The sequence below is a fragment of the Athene cunicularia genome, assembly GCF_003259725.1.
Source record: "Athene cunicularia isolate RWA chromosome Z unlocalized genomic scaffold, athCun1 chrZ_part4, whole genome shotgun sequence".
Lineage (NCBI taxonomy): Eukaryota > Metazoa > Chordata > Aves > Strigiformes > Strigidae > Athene > Athene cunicularia.
In genome coordinates this window covers 2,040,419-2,066,306 of record NW_020799145.1, presented here as the reverse complement: position 1 = coordinate 2,066,306, position 25,888 = coordinate 2,040,419, and the positions used below count along the sequence as shown (strand labels likewise).

The 25,888-nt window shown below is 36.5% G+C and overlaps 1 protein-coding gene across 5 annotated transcripts in view; it reads left to right on the top strand.

The window, feature by feature from the left end:
* RFX3 (regulatory factor X3) overlaps positions 1-25,888 on the top strand; it is a 144,063-nt gene that overhangs the window by 98,623 nt on the left and 19,552 nt on the right. For 4 of the 5 annotated variants that reach the window (XM_026866797.1, XM_026866798.1, XM_026866800.1 and 1 more), the window contains exons 5-9: positions 10,868-10,942; positions 15,677-15,858; positions 16,414-16,533; positions 24,268-24,389; positions 25,602-25,714. In XM_026866797.1, the coding sequence (XP_026722598.1) occupies positions 10,868-10,942; positions 15,677-15,858; positions 16,414-16,533; positions 24,268-24,389; positions 25,602-25,714 (612 nt within the window). The remainder of the gene's footprint in view (positions 1-10,867; positions 10,943-15,676; positions 15,859-16,413; positions 16,534-24,267; positions 24,390-25,601; positions 25,715-25,888) is intronic. The other variant, XM_026866799.1, reaches the window with a different exon arrangement.

Genomic DNA, 25,888 nt, shown 5'->3' with positions numbered 1-25,888 from the left:
TGGTTTCTTCTTCAGAGCTGTAGAGCACATGGCTTCTCCCTCTCTCTTCCAGAGGTTTAAGTCTAGCAGTGTAGCCAAACGAACTTATGTCTTTCTCTGCCCCTTTGAGTGCCTTGCTGCTTCACTGTAATGTCTTCAGTTGAGACTGTGCCCTTTTCACAAGACAAGGAATGTTGGGAAAAAGGATAATGACCCACGAAGGTCAGCCACACCTACCCTGTCTGCGTTCTAACACCACCTGCCTGTGCTCCTTGTTTCTTTTACAATGCAGTCTGGCTCTAGGTTTCAGTCATTGGCTTTTGGTGTGTTTTCTGCATAAAATCCCTGTAGCACCTCCATAGGTTGTTTCTAGTTTTGGCAATTGAATATTTGCTCTGGTATTTGTGTGTCCTGGTTCAGCTAGGATAGGGTTAGGTTTCCCCAGCAGAGAGAGAGGGGGAAGGGATCTCCAGCCGGGTTATTCATACTGTGCTGACGTCAGGTCCAGGGGCAGAAACTTTTTACCTTGCTCTTTGGCGGGCTTGGGGGTGGGAACCTGTTTCTGTGAGCATTTACCGGTATTTCTCTGTATATCATTTGTTTTGTTCATTGTTATTGCTGTTTATTGTTGTTATCATTGCCACTGTTGTTGTTCAGATTGTTTTATCACTCTGTTGTATTAACTTTCTTCTAATTTTAGCCCAGGGTCTGCGCTTAACTTCCAGCCTGACTGGCTGCGGGTGCGGGAGGGGCAACGGCAACGTACTCTCCAGTCCCGGCTGGGCTTAAACCTGCACAGACTTAATTGGCACCCAACATGGGGCTCGGAATAAGAATAAAAAAGGGACAGACCCTGACCAGAGTATGATAGAGCAATCTGTTGGGTGTAATTTTTCTGTTTGTATTTGTTTGATAAGAAAATATTCGCAATGCTGGCCCGCTTCTTTGCGTGGTGGGGCTAGATTACTCCTTATATCTAGTTTATGATCCCTGTGGTGACGTTTGTTATCGGTGGAAAATGTATAAAGGGTACTGGTGGGCTTTTGGTGTAGCTGCCCTGGAGGAGGTTGAACAGTTGTCCACCTTACCCGGCCTCTCAGAGGATTCCTCAGTGGTGGGGCGGCTTAAGGTTGAGGAGCAGCGAGTGCCGATTGCTACCAGGACGGTGCACCGGCGGCAGTACCGCACCAACCGAGATTCCCTGGTGCCCATCCATCAGCTGATCCGTCAACTAGAAAGCCAGAAGGTGATCAGCAAAACTCACTCCCCCTTCAACAGCCCTGTATGGACAGTGAGAAAGCCTAATGGTGAATGGAGGCTAACTGTGGACTACCGTGGCCTGAATGAAGTTACACCAGCAATGAGTGCTGCAGTGCCGGACATGCTAGAGCTCCAGTATGAACTGGAGTCGAAGGCAGCCAAGTGGTACGCCAGGACTGACATTGCTGATGCGTTCTTCTCCATTCCGATAGCGCCAGAGTGCAGGCCACAGTTTGCGTTCCCTTGGAGAGTCATCCAGTACACCTGGAATTGATTGCCCCAGGGGTGGAACCACAGCTCCACCATTTGCCATGGACTGGTCCATACTGCACTGGAGAGAGGTGGGGCTCCAGAACACCTGCAGGACATTGATGACATCATTGTATGGGGGGACATGGCCGAGGAAGTCTTTGAGAAAGGGAAGAAGATAATTGAAATCCTCCTGAGGGCCGGCTTTGTCATTAGGCAAAAGAAAGTCAAGGGGCCTGCAAAGGAAATTCAATTCCTAGGAATAAAATGGCAAGATGGGCGTTGCCACATCCCGATGGAGGTGATAAACAAGATAACAGCCATGGCCCCACCAACCTCTCAAAAGGAGACTCAGTCTTTCCTGGGCGCTGTGGGGTTCTGGAGGATGCACATCCCGAACAACAGCCTGATTGTGAGCCCTCTCTACCATGTATCCTGTAAGAAGAACGATTTTGCATGGGGCCCTGAGCAACAACAATCCTTTGAACAGATTAAGCAGGAGATTGCCCAAGCAGTAGCCCTCGGGCCAGTCCGGGAAGGGCAGGAGGTTAAGAACATGCTCTACACCGCAGCTGGGGAGAACGGCCCTACCTGGAGCCTCTGGCAGAGAGCACCTGGGGAGACCCGAGGCCGACCTCTGGGCTTTTGGAGCCGGGGATACAAAGGCTCTGAAGCTAATTATACACCAGCTGAGAAGGAGATACTGGCAGCGTACGAAGGAGTTTGGGCTGCCTCAGAAGTGGTTGGCACTGAAACACAGCTCCTCCTGGCACCCCGACTGCCGGTGCTGGGGTGGATGTTCAAAGGAAAAGCCTCCTCCACGCATCATGCAACCGATGCCACATGGAGTAAATGGGTTGTGTTGATAACACAACGGGCTCGAATAGGGAACCCCAGCCGCCCAGGGATACTAGAGGTGATTACGAACTGGCCAGAGAGCAAAGATTCCGGGATGTCACCAGAACAGGAGGTGACACGTGCTAAGGGAGGCCCAACCATGTAACAAGCTGCCGGATGAGGAGAAGGGATATGTCCTGTTCACTGATGGGTCTTGTCACATTGTGGGAAAACATCGACGCTGAAAGGCTGCTGTGTGGAGTCCCACACGACGGGTCACTGAAGCAGCTGAGGGACAGGGTGAATCGAGCCAATTCGCAGAGGTGAAAGACATCCAGCTTGCTTTGGATATTGCTGAGCGTGAAAAGTGGCCAAGGCTCTACCTCTACACCCACTCATGGGCAGGACATTGCAGCCCATGTGGAAAGCCTTGTTGTGAAGGTGCGCCATGTGGATGCCCACGTACCCAAGAGTCGGGCCACTGATAAACATCGACACAACCAGCAGGCAGACCAAGCTGCTAAGATCAGAGTGGCTCAGGTGGACTTGGACTGGCAGCGCAAAGGTGAACTGCTCATAGCCCGGTGGGCCCATGAGACCTCGGGCCACCAAGGTAGAGATGCAACATACAGGTGGGCTCGAGATCGAGGGGTGGACCTCACCATTGACACCATTGCAGAGATCATCCACGCATGTGAGACGTGTGCTGAAATCAAACATGCCAAGCGGGTGAAGCCCCAGCGAAATGGAGAGCGATGGCTGAAATAGAGCTATGGAGAGGCCTGGCAGATCGACTACATCACACTGCCACAGACCCGCCACAGGAAGCGCCACGGGCTCACAATGGTGGAAGTAACCACTGGATGGCTGGAAGCTTACCCAGCACCCCACGCCACCGCCCGGAACACCATCCTGGGCCTTGAAACCCAAGTCCTCTGACGACACGGCACCCCAGAGAGAATTGAGTCAGACAACGGGACCCACTTCCAAAACAACCTCATAAATGCCTGGGCAGAAGAACACGGCATCGAGTGGGTCTACCATATCCCCTACCACGCACCAGCCTCTGGGAAGATCGAGCACTACAATGGACTGTTAAAAACCACATTGAAAGCACTGGGAGGCGGCACCTTCAAAGACTGGGACATGCATCTAGTAAAGGCCACCTGGCTAGTCAACACAAGAGGATCTGCCAGTCGAGCTGGCCCGGCTCAGTCAAGACCTCCACGTGCTGTAGATGGGGATAAAGTCCCTGTGGTGCACATGAGGAATGTATTGGGAAAAATGGTCTGGTTTAGTCCTGCGCCAGACAAAGGTAAAGGCAAACCCATCCACGGGATTGCTTTTGCCCAAGGACCTGGTTGCACCTGGTGGGTGATGCAGGACAATGGAGAGGTCCGATGCGTACCACAGGAGGACTTGATTCTGGGTGAGAACATGCTGTGAATTATGCTGTGCCTTTGTAAATTGTTGGTTTGTTACTCTTAACTGCTAAATGGCAGCTGGACATGACGCAGATGGTATAGAATAAAGGGGTGGATTATGTCCTGGTTCAGCTAGGATAGGGTTAGGTTTCCCAAGCAGAGAGAGAGGGGGAAGGGATCTCCAGCCGGGTTATTCATACCATGCTGACATCAGGTCCAGGGGCAGAACCTTTTTACCTTGCTGTTTGGCGGGCTCGGGGGCGGGAACCTGTTTCTGTGACCATTTAGCGGTATTTCTCTGTATATCGTTTGTCTTGTTCACTGTTATTGCTGTTTATTGTTGTTATTATTGCCACTGTTGTTGTTCAGATTGTTTATCACACTGTTGTATTAAATTTCTTCTTATTTCAGCCCCGGGGTCTGTGCTTAACTTCCAGCCCCGACCAGCTGTGGGTGCGGGAGGGGCAACGGCAACGTGCTCTCCGGTCCCGGCAGGGCTTAAACCAACACATTGTGTATCAAAAATCAGGATGGAGTGCTGTTGGAAACCCAATTTATTCCAATGTAGCATTCTAATTATTGATTAAAAAATGTTGCGAGAAACACAGTTTTTTTTAAAAAATCATATTAAAAAAAAGGTATCTTTGAATCAGTGAGAATTTCTGTTAATTCCTTTTATTTGAAAATGCATAAACTGGGTGCAAGATGACTTGCCACTGATGTTCTCATAACAATCTGATTATCAGTGACATGGAGACATCACCTTTCTAAAGAACTGAATTTTTAAATTTCTGATTAAATGCAGATTTGTTCTAAAAAGGTCATTCTGCTTCTCTCTAAGGCTCTCTTTCCATAAATGTTTTCAGATTTGGTGTTAATAATAATCTGAACTAAACTTTCCTTTTAGTTTCTCAATTCTGATTTTCTGGTGTGAGTAATTCCAGTGTGCTTCCATGTATTTTGCAGTGTTAGGTGCAATGTGTATGTTCTAGAAGTCCTTATAATCGACATATAATTTTTTTCCCTTACATGTTTTTGCCAAATTTAAGGAAAATGACCAGAAAGAAAAAAAAGTTTAGAATCTCTTTAAAGATGTATATACTGGGTATGAGGTATACAAAGAACTGGATGAACCAGGGGAGAGAGGGTGAATTAGTTTGACTATATGTTTGAGAACTTTCATCAAGGATTATAAACATGGGCAGCAATGTTTCATTCAAAAATTAGGGGAGGAGAAAGTAGTCTGACCTAAACTCCAAACATCTCATTTTTCCAGTCTATGGCAGTTAGGTGTTCTTTTCACCCTGTGTTGACTCCATACTTTCTTTTGTAATCACTAGAGAACATATTATATTCATTAGTCAGTATGCATGCCTGATGTAGACTACTGGAGGTGTGCATTTGCAGCAAGTATTTTGACCAGTATGTGTTATGTATGTGAAACTTGGATGTTATATTTATCAATTAATCATTTTAGGAAAAAAATGCTTGTTTTTAAGGTTTATCAGCATTCTTTTAAGGTCAGCATCTGTAAAATACCTTGCTTATTTTACATCTTTTTGTGTTCTTCTCTTTCTGCATATTTAAATTTCTGTCATTTCAACAGACTTAAAAAAGTAACTTTCTATCTTCATAGTACTGTTTCATTTTTTAGGCAAAATTTCTTAGAACCTATTTACAGGTGCTCCTAAAGCTTTGTCTATTGTGAGGAATGCAAATCTTTTAGATTTAATTCTTCCAGCTCTAAGGGCTATACCTGAGTTCTTTTAATGTGGTCAATACTATTTCATTTTCAAGCTTCTTTTTCCTGGACAAGATTTGTCAGCTTAACACAACTCTGTAGCTTAATTTATAGAAAATAGTATGGCATACATAAATATTGTATCCTGAAACAGAATTGAAAGCCACCATAAATAATGCATGTTTGTGGCATCCTAAAAAATCATCACATTTTCAAAACGCCCCAGTCCCTTTATCCTGTAGCTTCAGGTTAGTTCATAATGTGTATACATCTTATTTAGGTAAGCACAGTTGACACAAGTACCCAGGACTTGGCTAGCTGTACCAAACGAATCTTTCTTGTACATGTATGGTAAATTAGTAATTTATTTATAATGGAGAATGTGATAAAAGCTCCTTTAGAGTTTCACTTCCTTTAAAACCTAAGTGGGCAAACGATTGGAAGTGGTTAAAAGACACTGTGAATGGGAGGTACGGAGATAAGAGACAGAAGCGATTTCTTTTGAACGTGATGCAACAATGTATTGAATTTTAAGATACCACCTGAAGTTCCCTGCTTTGCTGCTGGTGGAGTGTGGTTTGCAGATGCAAGCAGATACAGAAAATAAATTATAGGATATCCAGATTAATTACAAAACCTCAGATCTTAAATTACTGCAAATTGTTTTCTTTATGTCCTGACCTCCTCAGAACAACTAAATACTTTGTGTTAATTAGTTGAACCATGAAAAAGTACTATTTCTTTCTTCTTCCTATGAGGAAGGCAGGTTTTTTCAATGTGGGTTTTGGATAGGTATTTGCTATGTCTCTGCTATACACATCTGAGACTATTATGTATAATTTGTTTATCTAGTAATATATTAAAGAAAGCTAAGACATAAACTAACAAGAACAGTTAATAACTTTCAAATCAGTAGATCACATAAAGATAGAGCATTGTAGGATTCTGGATGCATATACTGGGATCAAACTGTTGAATTCTTTAACCCTGCAGAAATACCCTTAATCATTACAACTGTTTTAGAGTATAAGGCAGGAATTTAGTTGGCAAACAAAGAACAAGTCTATAATCATAGTTTTCATAGCTATCATGCTCTAGTTTAGTGTCCACCCTTGTTTATGTTACTATACAAACTGATTCTCTTTCCTACTAGTTGTGTAATATTTAACATGCTTTAGTTGGAGTTGCAGTGGAAGAGGTAGTGTACATTTCAGTTATCAGTCAGGACATTTTAATAAATAACGGGTTTAGTCTTCTTAACAGAAGAATAGAAGTATATGACTGATCACATATTCAAATAAATGAATGTGTAATTCTTGCTGTCATTTCGCATTTCAGATGTATATGTAATTAGTTGTGCCTGGAATATCTCACTGCTTATTGCTAAAAATACCAGGATATTAGTCTTCCTTTTGTATTTATACAGAACATCATTTTAAATCTTTAAATTATTTTAATATTCTATCCACAGAACATCATAATAAAACTTACTGCATTACCTATGTAATTAATGTGTGTATGTACTTAAATGCTGTTTTGAATAGAAATGAAATGATGTTCAGTTTTTCTGAAACCTAAATAAAAGTCCCTGCCTAAAACGTAGAACTTAAAAGCCTGAAGGATCAGATCCTTCACATAACTTTTTACTCACATAGCTATTACTCCCTATATGCACTCTGTGTCACATAGATCATCCTGAAAACCCAAAAGCCTGGAATAAGAGAATAGAGTAAAACAGAGTATTTCATTTGGAAGGGACCTCCAATGATCACTTAGCCCAGTTGCCTGACCACTTCAGGGCTGACCACAAGTTAAAGCATGTTGTTATGGCTATTGTCCAAACACCTCTTAAACACTGACAGGCTTGGGGCATCGACCACCTCGCCAGGAAGACCGTTCTAGGGTTTGATCACCCCCTCAGTAAAGAAATGTTTCCTAATGTCAAGTCTGAACCTCTCCTGGTGCAGCTTTGAACCATTCCCCAAGTCTTATCACTGGATCCCAGAGCTCAGCACCTCCCACTCCACTTCCCCTCCTCAGGAAGCTGCAGAGAGCAGTGAGGTGACCCCTCAGCCTCCTTTTCTCCAAACTAGGCAAACCCAGAGTCCTCAGCCACTCCTCACAGGACATTCCTTCCAGCCCTTTCACGAGCTCTGTTTCCCTCCTCCAGATGCATTCAAGGAGCTTCACATCCTCTTAAGTTGTGGAGCCCAGAGCTGCACACAGAACTCAAGGTGAGGCCACACCAACGCTGAATGCAGTGGGATAATCCCCTCTTTTGACTGGCTGGTTATGCTGTGTGTGATGACCCCAGGACGTTGTTGTGGGTCCCTGCCAGGACCAGAAACCACGTTGCCGTTGTCCCTTCCCCACCCTCAGCCGGTCAGGCTGGAAGTGAGGCACAAACCCCAGGGTTGAAATAAGGAAAGATTTAATACAACAGTGTAACAACAGTCTAAACAACAACAATAGCAATAACAACAGCAATAAACAGCAATAACAGTAAACAAGACAAAAGCTATACAGAGAAATACCACAATGGACACAGCCAGCCCTCCATGTGTGCTTCCCCAGACAAAAGCCCAAAGGAAACCTTCCTGCACTTGGCACCTGGACCTGATGTCAGCATGGTATGAATAACCTGGCTGGAGATCCCTTCCCCCTGCTGGGGAAACTTAACCCTATCCTAGCTGAACCAGGACAGATGTGGTTTGCCTTTTTGTCTGCCAAGGCACACTCTGGGTCATATTGAACTTGCTGTAAGCCAGCACCCCCAGATCCCTTTCTGCAGAGTGGCTCTCCAGCCATTCCTTTCCTAATTTATACTTGTGACCACGTTACTATTTCCCAAGTGCAGAATCTGGCATTTTGACTGTCACTTTTATTTTCAATGATGATTGTCCAATACTCCAATCTATCCAGATCCCTCTGTGAGGCTTCTCATCCCTCAAGACAGTCAACAGCATCTCCCTGTTTGCTGTTATCAGCGAACTTGATAGTGGTGCATTCAGCTCCTGCATCCAGATCACTGATAAATATATTAAACAGAACTGGCCCTAGAATTGAGCCCTGAGGACCACCAATAGAGAGAAACACAAAGTAGCGGCAAATTTTCAGGAAGGGCAAGATGAATGATTTAGTGTCTGGAATATCTGTCTTTAAATCAAAAACATTTTATGCTCAAAAATAGTTAAGTGATTGTATAGCCTACATAGGAAGGTTTCTGTGATAAAGAGATATGTATGCCAGGTAAAGCTGAAAGTTCATTGTATCAAAATTTAGACTAGAAGTAATGAACAAAATAATTAGTAGTGAGAACAATTTCTCATAAAACTTACTCTAGTAGAATATGATGAAGACTTATTTTAAATATTGATCACATATCTTTCTGAGCTCAGTGAAGTAATTAACATTTTAGTGGTGACCTACACTGCTTGGCTTATGCTGTGCAGTAAACATGAACACAATTCATTGTCTTCAATGGCTATACTGGTGAAATCTAAAAGAAACTCCAGAAAAAAATCCCCAAACAAATAAAAAATAAACTGTTTATTTGGCTCACTGCATAGCACCAAAAGGTATTGAAGCAGTATGGCAGTGAGGATTGAGTCATCTGTAATAACACTTTTGTTTTTAAGTGCAATTGCTACTACTTTTTAACAGATTAGGTCTCTGAACTAACAAGGCCACAAGCTGCAGCAACAAAATGAGAGTAGTGCAGTAGTGGGAATGAGCAGCAAGAGGTGTAACTTTGGTGCTGTAGCACTGCTGTGGAGTAACCATTGTGGAACAAATAACCTAAGGTTCAGAATTAGGATTTAAATGTGTATATGGTCTTCATTGTTTGATTGCATTGTGTTAAGAAGGGAAATTCTGTGGCTATGGTATGTAGTAAGTGGACATTACTATGGTGATGTTTTAAGCTTGTAGTTTTTATCATGTGGCATGCTATTAAAATTTGATCTTTCCTGTGTGATTGAGTACTTTGACCTCATAGTATTTTCCACAGAAGAAGAAAACAATATTAAAAAAAGGCCACATTATTACCGTGTAAGAGGAGTATGTTTTCTTACAAAGTAGTTGCATATTTTTAATTATGTTTTATATATAAAGGCTTGTATAGCTAATATTAAACAGTTGTAAGAGAGAAACAAGAAATTATTCCTCACAGTTATTACAATAAAATACTTGTCAGTTGTCCTGTAAAAAAAAGGGAGAGGCTAATTTATATGTACAGTAAATTCAAATGTAGTATTTTTCAGTTTCTGTTACAGAGAGAGTGAACTCAGCCAATATTGGTAAATCATACCACTTAAATTGTGGATAGTACTGTGATATTAGAAGTAGGATAGTGAGGGCTCATAAAAAATATCTACATGGAAAATTGTGTTATTAAAAGTGCAAGTGGTACTTTCCATTGCTTTCATTTTGGTCATTTAATGTAGCTAATTAATTGCATGCCTTTTCTTACTGCGCATCCCGTTGTCTCTGTCATTTTCATTGTTGGTTTTGCTCTTCCAGTTCCCCAGTTAAATTACAGTTAGGTTCTAATTTTTTTTATTTAATGCTGCTGTTATGAACTGATTGAAATATCTGTTGATACTAAAATAGAAAAGAATGGGGATAGATGTGAGAGCATTTGAAATTTTGCATTTGAAGAAATAACACTTTATATTTTAGTAGTACTGTGTTTTCTTTTCTTTTTAAAAGTCAAAATTATTGTGAACAAATCTGCTTTTCCAAAAGCTGGATCCTTCAGTCTGTATAACTCCTGACTTTCCATTTACTTTGGCAGCTGGGGATATGCAAAGGGTGCTGTCAGCAGTAAGGGTGATATTGTGTCCCAGTGAACCTAACGGTGGAAAACCAATTGAATTATTTGGGTTTGGGATTTGATTCTGTGATTCCAGAAAGTTGAAGTTTTGTTTCTAATTCAGTTCTTATTGCAAGCTGTGCATGTCTCTTTCTGATATAGTTAGAGGGAAAACATATGGAGGCCTTTCTTAAAATTCTGTTTAGGGATTTTTTTCTTTTTTTTAATTTAAGACATTTTTGTTCAATCAGGGTTATTTTTTATTTCAGTGTAGCTCACCAGTAAATCCACTAATTTAATTTCCTGAGCATGTTGGAAAATAAAATGGACTTTGAGGCTGTGATCCTGAAGTATATATGCAAGCAAAATGCCTTTCTGACCTCACTGGGGAGGTTTGTGTTCACTGGGACTCTGGAATAATAAAGCCTTTTAGTAGAACATATGCCCTAGCCAGGAATAAAACAGACATTTCTATTGATCTGTAAGCAATCTGTCAAAACTTCTCTGATCAGGCTTTTTTACTATCTCGTCTTGAGTCCTTTTTTTAATGACATCTATTATCAGATTGAAATGGCGATTGAGACACTGCAAAAGTCTGATGGTCTGTCCACTCACAGAAGCTCTCTTCTCAACAGCCATGTAAGTTGTCTCTTCTTCACATACACTCTCTCTTGCTTGTTCTGCATGCTTAGCCTGCTTCTAAATGTTTGTTTTATTTTATTACTACTTTTTGCTCTTAATCTTTTCATCTTAGTTGCTTGTAATCTTCTACTACATCTCCCATGGCTTTATTTTGTCAGATGAAATGTCTTTATGGTATATTGCAGAGTGTTATCTGTTTCTTATGCTCTACACCTGTGTTAAGACAAATTAATACATTTGACAGTTTTGGGGATTATAGTGTAAATGTCAAGATAAAGTTCAAATAATTCTAAATTAGCTGGCTTTTGACCTTTTAAAGTCATCTACAAAGCAAAGTCTGTGTACCCTATATTAATTTCAGGGCATGTGAAGATGAAGAAAAGAAACAAACAGTATGCCTAAATAATATCTTTAGGTTATTTTTAGGTATTTTTTCAGTTATTCTGAATAGAAAGTTTATTATGAAATTACGTACTTAAGAATCCTAAAGATTCTCATGATGACCTGGAAAAAAAGTGAAAGCATTATCTTAATTTGAAGTACACAAAAATGTCTTGTTCAGCTGCTTTTTGCATTGTTCTTACTCTGCAAATCTTACAGTTAAGAACTTTCCATGTATAAAACTAAAGATATGTGGGTGAAAACATGATCTTTAAATAGACTGATAAATCCATTCTATGTAACTTTAAAATAAAGGAAAAAGGCCGAAGTTAATTTTAAACTTTATATAAATAATAATGCTTTGTAAGTTGCTAGTCTTCCTTGATTTTTTTTTCTGTTGGTGTTTGTGGTTTTGTATTTTGTATTTTTGCCATGTTGATTACTTTGTATTCATCTTACCTCTTTTTCCTTCTCAGCTTTACTGATTATATAAATTCAAATTCCTTTATTATTTTACAGAGGAAAGTTAAATTTGGTTTGTGGTCTCAATATAGGAATATTGTGGTAGAGGCTGTCTCTCAGAAACCAAATTAAAAATGTATGTTTTGGCAGGTTTGAGTTTGGGGTTTGGATTTTTTCTGCATGGGTCTGGTTGTGTCAAAGTCAAAACTAGAATTGTTTTGTGGAAATTTTAAGCAAACTTTTTTTTTCTTTAGAAAATGCCAAAATTGAAAGAGGAAAACTGTATTATAAAAAGTTATACAGAAGGACTTTTAGATTCCACTTTGGATGCATGCAAAGTAACTATTTTGAAGATAAGACAATATGAAAATTATTACTTAAATAATAATAGATAGTAGTAGACAGATAATACCAAAATTACTATATAAATGTCATTTTTAAAGGGACCATAAGTTACCTTGGAGAAGTGTCAGAAGATTATGTTAAGACATGGAACACTTGAACTGTTGATAAGTTTGTGTTTAAATGCTGTTACGAAGTCTGGAATCTTGGTATAAAACTGAGTAGAATTACAAGATAAGCCCCAGCTTACTTTGTGCCCCAGCAAACTATGTTCCACTCATTCCTGGAACTATGCACAGTGTGTTCCTAATAATCACATCCAACTGTGAAGTCTTATCATGGAATTTCTTTTTGACTGTGAAGACTTCTTCAAAATTATTCTGGTAGGGATATATCTTTGATGCTGTGGGAAAAAAAAAAAATAAAATCCCTGTATGTATTTTTCTGGCAATCATTCTTTCCCAAGCTTGGTTATTTTGGAAGAAGTTAACAGTCTAGATCTATTACTGAATGTTTTGCCTATTTTTAAAGCAGTGTTTATTGTCTTTAAACTCAAGGAAGGAAGGTATGGAGGAAGTTTATGCAAAGTTTAGGTTTTGTCTATTTAACCTGTTCTTGATTTTGACTGCTAATGGTTTGGTTTGGCATTTATTAAATAAATTGGGTTTAGTAGGTTTAAAAATAGAATTCAAAATGGTGTGTTTAATTAACTTTCACTTTGCAGGTGATATAATAATTTGTGGGAAAATACTAGGTTTGGAATTTGAATTTTTGCCCTATGATTCCTTTATGAGGTTTTCTAGGATTTTTTTTTTTATCTAAACCCACATTTGCTCATTTTAAGGACTTTGCAATTTCTCATCTTTTTTCTTTTCTTTCATGATTTATTTCTGCATGAGTTTGACTTAATTAATTGCTAGTTGAATATTTTATTAACATTGCAGCTTAATTGGAGTTACAGTCAATTTAACAGGTTTGACTGTAAATATTTCATACCTTTACCCATCTTACCCATACAATATGGTCAGTACTATGAATGAAAAAGTCAGGATTCAAACCTGAACAGCTTAGTTTTAGAAGTATATCTCTTTGTGGTAGAAAAAACGTTTTTTAAAAGTTGTTTACAATAGTTTTATAATGTTTGGAGATAGTTTTCCTTTTAGAATAATACATGAACTGCACATTTTCCTCCAGTCTATAGTCTAGCAAGTAATGACTCAGATTTTCTGCTACTAAGTAACTCCACCCAGGAGCAAAGTTCTTATCATGCGCTTATATTTGATTTGGGTTTTTTGGTGGTGAATAATGCAAGTTATGGTTGAAATAACATGTTAGAAATCCTTATCATTAATGAAGTACACTTGAAGAGATCTATAATAGGTTAGAAGCCATCTGGAGCAAAATTATCTTTAATGCTACATACAGAACTTAATTTGAAAATTTAGTTTCTTTGTTTGTTAGTCTTTTGGCATTGACAAAGTTTTTCCCTTTGGGGAAAACAAAAATAGTTCACCTTCCATATCTCTTCTGATTAAATTATAGATTTAATAATATATTATAAATGTTATATAAATATAGATGTTAGAAGAATAGATTTTAAATATAGATAAAATACAACAGTTGAAAGATATAATTAATTACCTTTGTTTCTAAGCCCAGACAGGCTTATGTCAGGGCATTAGTGAAGTAAGTTTAATATATTCAGGTGAAAGTTAATCATTATGATTATACTTTTTCTTCAGCTTTATTTCAAAATGACCGATGCTCAATTTAGAAACATTTGGGAATATCAAGACTTTTAAAATTATTATATGATAACTGATACAAAGATTTTAATTTTTCATTTTGTGTATTTGAAATGCAAAATTATCTGCAAATTGAGCTAAAAATTTTTTGTCTTGGAAGCATTTACATCTTCTGTATATTTTTCTAGAGCCTATGTTTAAGAAGCATGGAAGCATTATGGGCATGTTTTCAATAAAAAGCAAATAAGGAAATGGTGTTTGAATGGTCTAGAGTAAATTCTGTAGTAATGTTTTTGCATTTATATTGGTGAATTTCTCACTATGACTAAAACATAGCTATAAATTCAATATATTTGTTACCATCTGTACTTCAGTACATAACAGTGTTGTGACAAAGAAAAGGTCAAGACTGAAACATTTCATGGCTATTTCACACTAAAATATTAATGTTCTTTGAACGATAAGTTACTCTGAACATTGATGCACTGTTCTAACAGAAAATAATTCTGCAAAGGAATAAATAACACATAAACCATGTATATCTTTTATTGTTGCTTAGTAATTTGTGGTTTGTTTATACTAGCTTTGCTGGACTAAATTGAAAATTATTACATATTTATGTGAATACCTAGCTCATCAAAGTAAGATTGTAGCAAGTCTTGAAGTCACAATGCCCTCAGTTTGCATTTTCACTGGACAATCAAGTTAAATGTAGAGTTTTGGTAAGATCTCTAATCCTACCGAGCTTGAATAGTCACACTGTATTATTTTGGTAGAAATACTTAGGAAAACAGAGAAGTAAAATTAAAACAGGAAATGAAATTTGTGACCCATTCAAGCTATATCTAAAGGAAAATTTCAGGAGAACTGAAACCATAGCAAATACTGGGGAAATATAAGGAAAATATTAGCATATAAAAAAAAAAAAAAAACATGGAATTTAAATGCGTCCTCAACCTATATTATTTTTGATCTATTTTGTCATTCTCTTATAATGTTAAATCTCAGAGTATTAAATTGTCCTTTTTGCTTTTTTGTATATTAATGACAGCTAGAGGTGTTTCATGAGTGTGCACTGCTTGGAAAGTCCAATGATGTTACATAAAAGGCCTTTTCTTGCATGTGGCTAAAATTACCTACCACAGTTACAGGATAAGATTAATATTTTTCCAATAATATTGTTCTGTTCCTCCTGGAAGTCAAAGGCAAACAAGCTACAACTGAAAGGCATTGTACCCCTAATGCTTTATAGATGTACCAGTTATTTTCAATGTTATCTAGGTTGCTTTTTGAATTATACGCAATAGCTTTTTTCTTATATGTATCTGAGAGTAAAAACATTCTATTCAGTTAAGTGTTGTAATGTTTTTTAACATCAGGCAGATTAAAACACTGTAATATTCCAGCTTTTTAAATATATTAACTATTGTTAGACCAAGGAGTTTGTTTTCTGCAATTTATGTGAATTACATTCATGATTATTTCTTTGCAATACTAACAGTTTTTCTCCAAAGCATAGATGCCTTTACCAAGTATTGGTGTAGTACTGAATCAAAAATACTTTAAGAAGTGGACAGTTGCCTGAGGTCACAAGTACAATGAGTTTTGCTATTTCCTGGTAATTCTGAAGATCCTAAAGCACTATGGTATAGCTAGCATTTAAAGAGTCTCTGAAGAAGGAAATAATTATTTAATAGACCTGAAGAGTGTTTTCAAAACTGTCATAAGTAATGTTGTATGGCTAAGATATTTTTAATAAAGTAATAATGATTTTTTTTTTTCTATTTTGTATGTGATATAGCTTCAGTGGCTTTTAGACAACTATGAAACTGCAGAAGGAGTGAGCCTTCCAAGAAGTACCCTTTACAACCATTACTTACGACATTGTCAGGAACACAAGTTGGATCCAGTCAATGCTGCCTCCTTTGGAAAACTCATACGGTCAATCTTCATGGGATTAAGGACCAGAAGACTTGGAACTAGGTTTGTGTTAATGAAATCCTGAACTGTAATAGAAAACACAAATAAAAATTAGGAGTAAAAAACTTGTCTGCTAATCAAAAAATAAAGAAAACTTTTGTTTAAATATTATGGTGGGTTTCTGTCAATTCTGTCTCCTAATGTTAAACAGTTTTATGCTTTTCCAGATATTATTATACTTTTACTTCTCCTGTTTTTGACTTTTTATGTGTTTACATTTTGATAAATACACTGCAGATTTTTATCAGTGCAAATAAAATGTATCCTGTTCTTTGGAAATTACTAAGAATTATGTTTCTCCCTAACTAGATAAATTATATTTATTTGCATTTTGTTTTTCTTACTCAAGTTTATTACAAGTTAAAAGTTCTGGATAATATTTGCTTAAGAGAATAAATTAATTTCCCAAAGGTGGTAAAATGATACCCAGGCAAAACTGGTATGACAGGAAAGTCAGTCCTGATTCGTGGGTATTGTTTTCCAGTCAGTGTAAATTGTAAAGTAAATATATTGTAGGTGCATAGAAATAGTGTTACTGTTCTTTGCTCTTTCATGAAGGGGGAATTCCAAATATCATTACTATGGAATTCGTGTCAAGCCAGACTCTCCTCTTAATCGACTACAAGAGGACATGCAATATATGGCTATGAGACAACAGCCCATGCAGCAGAAACAGAGGTAAAGTGTGAAGTTAACATAGGTACTTATTAATATTGTAAAGCCTTACTTTTCCTTACATGGAAAAGTAGAAATTCTAACGTAACTTTAGTTCATTTTCTCTGCTGTGAAAAATAAAAGTTTGCTGGATATCCAGTTGACATCACTTTAGTTAGGTATGAGTCAACATGAAAGAATATTCACCTAGAAATTGTCATTAATTTTCAAAAAGTAATAATAATAAAGTGAAACATGATACGAAAAGAGTCTTCTTATCTTCTATCTTGAGTTCTTATCCCACAAGCTGAATCAAAGCAGTAAGAGCTTGAATTTAAAATTTTGCTGTTTGCTTTCATTACTATATCATGTTATATATAAGCTGCCTATAAAAGAGCTCATGTTATATATAAGCTGCCTATAAAAGAGCTTATGGTTAAGTTCAGTTTGGTGTTTATTTCCTCTCCATGCAAAGAATTAATGTGACCATAATGATTTGCCTGTAAGTTGATCTAAGGATCTTTCCTCAGCATCTGCTGTTGCTGCGGAACCTGTGAAAGCTCAGAAGTACTTGAAAGCAGTGGCACAGTGACCACAAAAAGCTATGCTGATGGTGAAAGAATGTGTGAATATGCATATTAAAAACTATTTTGAGTAGAAAATTTTAGGGAAAAAATGGAAATCAGTAAATATATTTGAAATTAATTTTTATTTGCCTGATGTCACTAGTCCCCCATGTTACCCTAAAGTGAAATATCTAAGATGTGTAATGTAATGAAATTCATTTGTAGAACAGCAGCACATCAAACATGACACCTCTAGAGCTCTTACCTCCCCAAAAATGTAATTGAATGAACAGTTTGGTATAGTGTGCTAAGCCTTTTTTGTGGCCTTGGACACAAATAGAATATGGAAAACACAACTTCAAACTTTAATTCAAACACAGATAAATTCTTCTTACAAAACTCATTGCAAGATTATATGGTAAGAAAAGGTTCTGGATATTTACAAAAACTCCAAGCAGGCTTATTTTATCACTCAAGCTCATTCACTCATTCACTCACACCCAAAATCACATGTGTGCAGCAAGACATACGCCACAATGATCTAACTAGAATTGTTTCTATGAAATTGTTTCTGGATAAATTATGCCATAATCATCACCATGTCTCTCATTCTTTATTCACAATGACAAAGTGTCTTTGAACTTGTGTTATTTAACTGTTAGGAGTTACTTAGTTTTTTTAATTACTTGTTTTATTATTTTGTTTAACACCACCATGTATCTTACATAGTTCCTTATTTTCCTTACCTACATATGTTTGGTGGCATTTTGTTAACATGATCTTTATGTCAATTCGTGCCCTGATTATATTTGAATGAAATCACATGTATAGCATTGTGTAGCAGTTAGTGCATACCTTTTCTTTAACCCATGTTTTGCATGTGCACACATACACATGCACAAGCACACTCACATTCATGCTCCACTCATACAAACCTTAAGCTCTGCTGTGAGAATCTGTAAAGATGTTGATGAAGGATGTAAGCTACAAGGCACTGGATAATTATGCTGAATAGGTTGCTGTTACCTGAAAAATACTGTGCAGTAGTAGAAAAATTGGTTATTCATTATCTTCAGTGGAGGCTAGCAACAAGATGGAGGAAAACTGGAAAAGTGGAAGCCTCTGTTACCTACCTGCAATACTGACTGCAGAAAAGACCACCATGTTATAACTTAATAACAATGGCACTGTTATTAAATCCTTAAAAGCAGCTATCCCAGTATACCTTCTTACATGAAGCTTCATCTCTTTGCTCAGGAGCTTGCAATACTTCTTGTCTTTTAAGACAGAAGACAGGCTGATACCTTTAGACTTGAAATCTTGTCATGACCAGTTAGGTACCCTAGAAATAGAAGCATTGTTCACATAGTCCTACCGGTGTACTAATCATACAAAGTAGTTCTGAGGGTCTTTGTTCATCCCTTCGTTCAGGGTACACAGATCTCAGTAAAATATTTTTTGCTTTTGAAAATCCCAGTGTCCTAAATAAAATGCAGAGATCAAGTAATTAGCCAGACTTCGGCAGTTGCACTGTGAAAAATGTACATTGTTTCTGCTCTGCATACTAGCATCAAACATACTAGCAATACTGAATAGGATATAGAGTTTTTAAGAATGAAGATTTTTATCCAACAGAATATAGGAAGTTTTCATTGAAAAATGGAAACTCATAAACCATTATAACTTACTCATATTTAACTAACCAGAAAACTGCAAATGCTTCTAATAGAAACAGGGATTTTTAAAGCCAAGTGTGATGATTCCAGAACATTTTTGTCTCATTGGAATGTGCTGATTATAATAGTAATTTTGGAAAAATATTTAACAATTATATTAAATTATTCAACAGTCTTCATTACAGCCACTCTTTAGCATGCAGCAATTGAACTTTGGTTCATTCTTCTCTCTTTGCAACCTTACTTCTTAATTTTAGGGTATTCTTTGGTCAAACAGTGTCAAACTTTTATTTTACATTCTTGAAATAAAAATGTATATTTTGCTTGATTAATTTTAATGGTGTCCTGGTTTTGACTGGGGTAGAGTTCATTTTCTTCCCAGTAGCTGGTACTGTTCTGTGTTTTGGATTCAGTGTGAGAATAATGTTGGTAACACACTGAACTGATGTTTTAGGTGTTGCTAAGTTGCACTTACCCTAAATTAAAGATTTATCCGTTTCCTGTGTTCTGCCAGCGAGCAAGTGCACAAGAAGCTGTGAGGGAGCGTGGCCAGGACAGGTGACCTGAACTATCCAGAGGGATATTCCATACCATAGGATGTCACACTCAGTATAAACTGGGGGGAAGTTGGCTGGGGGGGAATCGCTGCTGCGGCATCGGTCAGCGGGTGGTGAGCAACTGCATTGTGCATCACTTGTCTTTTCCTGGGTTTTATTTCTCTCTCTTTGTTATATTCCTTTTCATTACAATTATTATTTTTATTGATGTTATTATGTAATTTTATTTTAGTTATTAAACTAAACTATTAACAACTAGTCTTGGCTGGAAGATAATAACTAACACCCTGCCTTTCAGCTGGACCTGCTGTATGGCTCAGACTTCCAAGGGAAGTCCCTGGCTTGCCTCTGTCATCCTGCTTCTGGATGTTTTCCAGGGTAGGAAAAACCAGGATATTTAAATGGTTATATTATCCATCAGTCCTGGATCAAACCCTGGCCTGACTAACAGTGAATAGACATCAGATAAAGATTGTTAGGAAGAAGTAAAGTAATATCCAACCCAAGTATTATGCCAAATTTATTTGCAGTTTTAAGTCTAGAACTTTAAAGTACAATCTTATTATGAAATCTCTTCCCCAGAAGCATTTCTTGACAGACCATTTAAGAGAAATGTATCAGAGATACAATTCCTAAAGTCAAGTTCCATTTTTAGTCTGTTTTAGAAGCTTGTGGCTCAGAAGCTGAATTATCTTTATGGCTTAGCCTAGGGAAATTGATACAGGTATGCTTGCTTTTTCTTCAGGGCAGTCATAACAGTGTATTTTTTAAATTCTATTTCCAGAAGTAAACCTCCAACTTTCCAAGTTAATTGCAAATATATCTTTCAGTTCTTGCAGACAACTATTACGCCTTTTTGCTTTCATTTATGGGAGCTGAACATGCAGCTAAGATGTTTTGTAATAAATAAAATAGCTGTATTGTTATTTACTGTATATTACAGTATTCAGCTAACAATATATTATTGTTTTAACCATAAATCATTAATCTCTATTGCCTATAGATGTTCTTTACCCAATGTATTTATTTTAGGTAGAAACTAATTTGTATTTTTCTGCTGTTTTCTTTCCTGTATTCTTATGTTTCCTGGATATACTGTTCAGTCAAACATTACCTTTAAACTAAGTCACTGGGGGTCCAAAGCATCAAGTATTTATGGATTTTTTTTTTAAAAGGGGCACAGTTTTATGGACAACAGAGGAATTACACATTTTTATAGTGGTAATCTTTTTGAAGATAGAGAGCGAGGTATTGTAGTCCAACAAATAGTGGTATCAGTGAGACTGGGCTACAAGTTTGTTAAGACACAATGTCCTAAAATTTTAATAAGAGACTTACATAATAAACTGCTTGTCAACTTTCTAATGGAGTGGTTCAGAAAAAATTCAGTCTTTCTCTTGAACAAGCACAAATACTTTGTGTATAGTATGGTTCCGATGCTGAGGTGATTGTGACATAAAAACCTAGGAAGTTCTGCTTAGGCTTCTAGATTAGATGTATCTCAACAATGCTTATTGGACCAAGGAGAGATGTTTTAAAAGCATACAGATAAAATTTGCATTCCTTAAATTTCTTTACAGTTTTACTGTATTTGATTTCAGATAACCATGCTTTTACTGAAGCCTCTGCATTATTTTGGAGGCTTTATGATATAAACACAACACTATACTTGGAAGTGGTTTTATTTTCTTCAAACACTAGAAGGCAACTAGTAAATGTGATCTACACATCAAAACTTTCTGATAGCATCCAAATGCTTCTCAGATATTTCTTTGTAACTTGCAGGTTATGCATCTTCAATAATCTTTTAAATTATTTGAATTTCTTCAATTTTGCTATAGTTAACAGCATTAGTACGTGCTGCCTGTGGTGCTGCAAGCCCTTTGATTCTCAACTTTTGCTTTCTGCTAATTATAAAAGCTGATTTTTTTCCCTAGTAGCACCAATAGCAACATTTTATTTGCATACAGTAGTAAAATGTTTTAATGTACTTTACACATTGTTATGGATAAGATCACCATCTTTTCACATAGTTTGGTACTTTAACTCACTTCTCACAGATGTCAGTAAACTTCTAGTGATAAATCACAATAGTAGATCAAAAATAGAAATAAAAAAACAAAAATAAAATAGAAGTTAATCCTTAGAGCTTAGTTCTGTTTCTTTCTGGAATCCCCATGGTTTATTTTTAGTAAGCCAGATAGTTTTAAAGAAATATAGAGAATATTATAAATTGCATAGCAGTATGCATTGACTTTTTTAGAAAAATACCAAATTGTAAGACTTAGAGTAAAATCCAAATAGTGGCAGAATGGCAGCAGTAACAAGCAAACAACAAAATATGCAGAAAATGTAACTGAAAAAACTGTGCTGGTTTTTGTCTGTCTTGTGACTTAGTCAATCCATTTTGGCTTCTCACAGTTCTGATAGTTTTGACCTTGTTTCTTTTCCCTACCAATTTCATATGTGTATTTCAAACCAAGCAGGCATTTTATTATACTTCCAGTTTCTGCTTTACTTTATTAATGAATATGGATTGTTTACTGCTCATAAATTTTAGTCAGGAAGTTATTAATCTGTTCTGCAGTGAGAGAGTAAGTTAATGAAGTTATGTCACAGTTAGTCTGTGGAAGTCAATAAAGTTGTATACTAAATTAACTGCTAAGTGAGACCAGTGTATCATTCAGTATCATTTCTGAATTACCTGATTACATGTTCCAGTTTCAGTAGTTTAGGGGCTATTTTATTTTTATAGCTTTGCACAAACTGAAAAAATGTCTGTTGTTACCTAAAGACTTCGTAAAGTTTTACTGTGTTTATGCTAGCAAATTTAAAATTCACATGGTGTCCTTTCTGGGTCAGGTATCATTAGAAAGCTATAATATTAATGTAAGTTTAGTTATTATTTTAGTTATTATTTTCTGCTCCTAGTCTTATAGCACCTAGTTATTAAAGAGAAAAGAGGGTAGAAGATGAAATAAGGCATAGGTTTGTATTGAGTAAAATAGGGAAACAGAGTAAGAGTCTGGGTAATTTTAGAAAATGTAGCTCTTACCAGTTAGGAAATTTTAACTATTTTTTCTGCACATCAAAAATGGCTTGAATTAAACTATAGAATTCTGGAGAGCTGTTTGATGTCTGAACTGCCAAAGCTCTATTTGTATGTAAAAGACAGCAGATCTAAAATTGTTAACCACTGTCTGCTTATGTTTCATCTGAAGCTCCACAAGAAGATTTTTTTGTTGTTCTTTGGTTTCATTTTACAAGTGATTTTCTAATGCTGTTGAAACTGATTAACTCCTGTGACAAGTTACCTGAATTTTGGCCAGCATATTTTAAAGCATAGGGGAGTAATTAGGTGGATAAATCTGATTCCTAACACCAAATAATTAAGTTGGCTTTTATACTTTAATTAAAAGGGTTTTTTAATACCTAAAAAACTTAGAGTGTTATTTTTATGTATTCAAAACAATTTGAATCCTATTTCAGGAGCTGAAGGGTCAGTAAAATAGTATTTTGCAGAAAGTAATGGAGCTTTCTTAAAGTATAGGTTTAAATTTACAAATATTTGCGGAAGTTGATCTTTTGCCTGGTATTTGTAATTATAATGCATAATGAGCGAGGAGTTAAGAATTCTTCCCATATGAACTGTCTGTATTGCACCTGGATTTATCAAGTAATAACAAGCTCATTCAGAAGAGTTCGGTGCTACTGTGATGCCAGAGATGAAATTTTATTCTTTATTACAGTTGATTAGTTTTACTATTGCTTCAACAGGCATAGTATTTTACACTGAGCCATTACAGAAAGTGAAACTTGATATAAATGTCCTAGAGATAGGATAGGTATAGGTGTCTTTTTTTTCCCCAAACACTGAAATCCCTAAAGTTATAAAACTGTTTGTTACTCAGATCAAGAGTCTTTCTGTTGAAAAGTGTACTTTCTGTCTTTTGTTATTGTATATTTATATTCATGTCACGATTGCCTAGAATATTGAACGGATGTTTTTTATGGGATCTTCCTTCTAAAGTAAAATCTCAGTAATTACATGAGGCAGTGCTGGTTTATGTTTACTGGAAACAAAATTAAATATTCCCAACTGATTAAACTGCTTCTCAAAGTAGTGCATCGAGTGGAATTTTTTGTTACGTTTCTGAAGTTAACATAGTGTTTTACAGTCTGCACAATTCCAATTTGAGTGATAGTTAAACCACACTTTATTTAGCTTTGGGGTTTCTCTTTCCTTTTCTAGTGGCTACAATTCTTTTTCAAAAGTGTGAAGCATCCAAGATGTTGCCATTAAGACCTAGGACAGAGTAAATTCTCAGTTGTGTTGGAAGTGACAGGCCTGATCATCAACCTGTCAGACTGATTGTTGAGACATTTGACCATCCAAAACAGCATTCTCGTTTTTATCATTATGGTTTTGTCCTTTTATAAAGATTCTGAGAATTGGCTAGTGAAGAGCTTAGGTTTCCAGGCAGCTTTCTCAGGCCTTCTGTGCTTATGAGAGAAGTTTGTTGGGTTTGAAAAGTCTTTCACTATCCTCAAACAGTAATGTTGTTTTTTCTTAAGGTAATGAAACGTTATTTTTGAATTACATAATTACTGGGAAGTCAAGCTATTTAGAAACAGAAGGATTTGATTCTTTTTGGTATAAATTACCTGATCTTATGGTATGCTGTTCCTAAGCTAATTTCCACAAGAAATTGGTAGTGTGCTGTAATATCACCTTTATGAATTCTTAATTATCACCTCAGTGAATTGTTAATGCTCTAGCTTCCCTTAGTAATTGTTTCTTCTGTTATTCAAAAAATAAATAAAAATGTGTAAGTTCTTTTGTTACTTTTCATCAAAATTTTATTTTGAGATGGAGAAATCAAAGTGAATATACATTGTATGATCTTATTTATGAAGAACTGAACAGAAAGGATAATTTTGTACTTACTATTTTTGTAGGTATAAGCCTATGCAGAAAGTGGATGGAGTTGCAGATGGCTTCACAGGAAGTGGTCAACAGACAGGCACGTCTGTTGAACAAACTGTAATTGCCCAAAGTCAACATCACCAACAGTTTCTAGGTATGAAAGCAGGTTGTATACTGCTGTATAAATAAGTACAATGAACTTCACTGTTGCTGTGAATATCAAGTCACACAAGTACAGTAGTTGCTTCTGAAGTTATCATGCCCTCTTTAAAATTCTTAAAACAGAACAAAAAAGAACTAAAATTATATGTTCTGTGTTGTGAGCTTTATGTAATATTTAGTATACATCATGTAAGTATAAAAGGAAAAAATATGCAAATTCTGTATTTCTGTGATACATTTAATATTACATAAATCACAATGCAGTTGCTGTGCAACGTTATATTAGACATGTATATTGAAGTTCTTTCAATGAAACTTGTATCCTGCATGTGCATTAGAGTGCATTTGATTCATAAAAGTGAGGGCAGTGGCATTGCATTTCAGTTGCAGGTTAGCCATCCAGTTTTCAAAGTGTGCTGCAGTTTGAAAAGTGGAAAGAGCCAAATAGTTTCAACTACAACCCCAAAGTTCATGTTCAAAAATGTCCAGGTGGTGGAGTCATTGATCCAATTAAGCATGTATTCTCAGTAATGGAAATAAATGGTAATTTAGTTATCTGTTTAAGTAGGAAGACTCTTTGGCTGTGTTACTGCAGAAGGTGTAGGCTTATTTGGTTGAGATTTTCAAGCATCAAATCCTTTGTCCTAATTTTTCTGGTTTTGAAATCAATCGGAACATAAGTGTAGCATTAAAATGTTTTGAATCATCCTTTGCAGGAAACTTTTAATCCAGCATTTTTCTCTTACATCAGCTTGTCTCTTGGAAACGTTTGTGACAAATAGTAAAAGCACACATTGGCTCTAACTGAAAGTCTAGTAAACTTCAAATAAATATGTATATTGAATCTACTAAGCCCCATCATATGTGGCTACTATTTAAGGGTTAATCTTTCATAGACTTACATAGACATTTTCCTTCATCCTGTAATATTCTGAAAATGCGTGTGTTAGCTTTTCTGTATAGGTGTAGTATGTACATGACATTTTTTTTAATGCTTTCAAGAATATATTTTTATTTAAATTTTAAAATGCTGGCTAAATTTGTTTACAATTCTAATATACAACAGGTATGAAAAACTTTTCTCTTTGAACATTATGACCTTTTGGAATTTATTTCTTTGTATTATCCTTAAATTTTTTCTTAATCATACTGTAACTGACACTGTTCACAATAGCCCTCTCTTGTTATGTTGTCATGGAAACAGATGCCTCTCGAGTACTTCCAGAGTTTGGAGAAGTTGAAATAAGTTCTCTACCAGATGGTACTACCTTTGAGGACATCAAATCACTGCAAAGTCTTTATCGAGAGCACTGTGAGGTATTTCCTATAAACCATATCTTTTTAAAGTTCATGACTTCTAGTGAAGGTCAGTACAAAACAGTAATGCCAAATATATTACAGCCATGTTAGTGGTATGTGACTTTCCCCCAGGATATCTTGCTTATTTCATTGGAAAGGACATTAGTAAAAATATTTTCCTTGGAGGGGGCC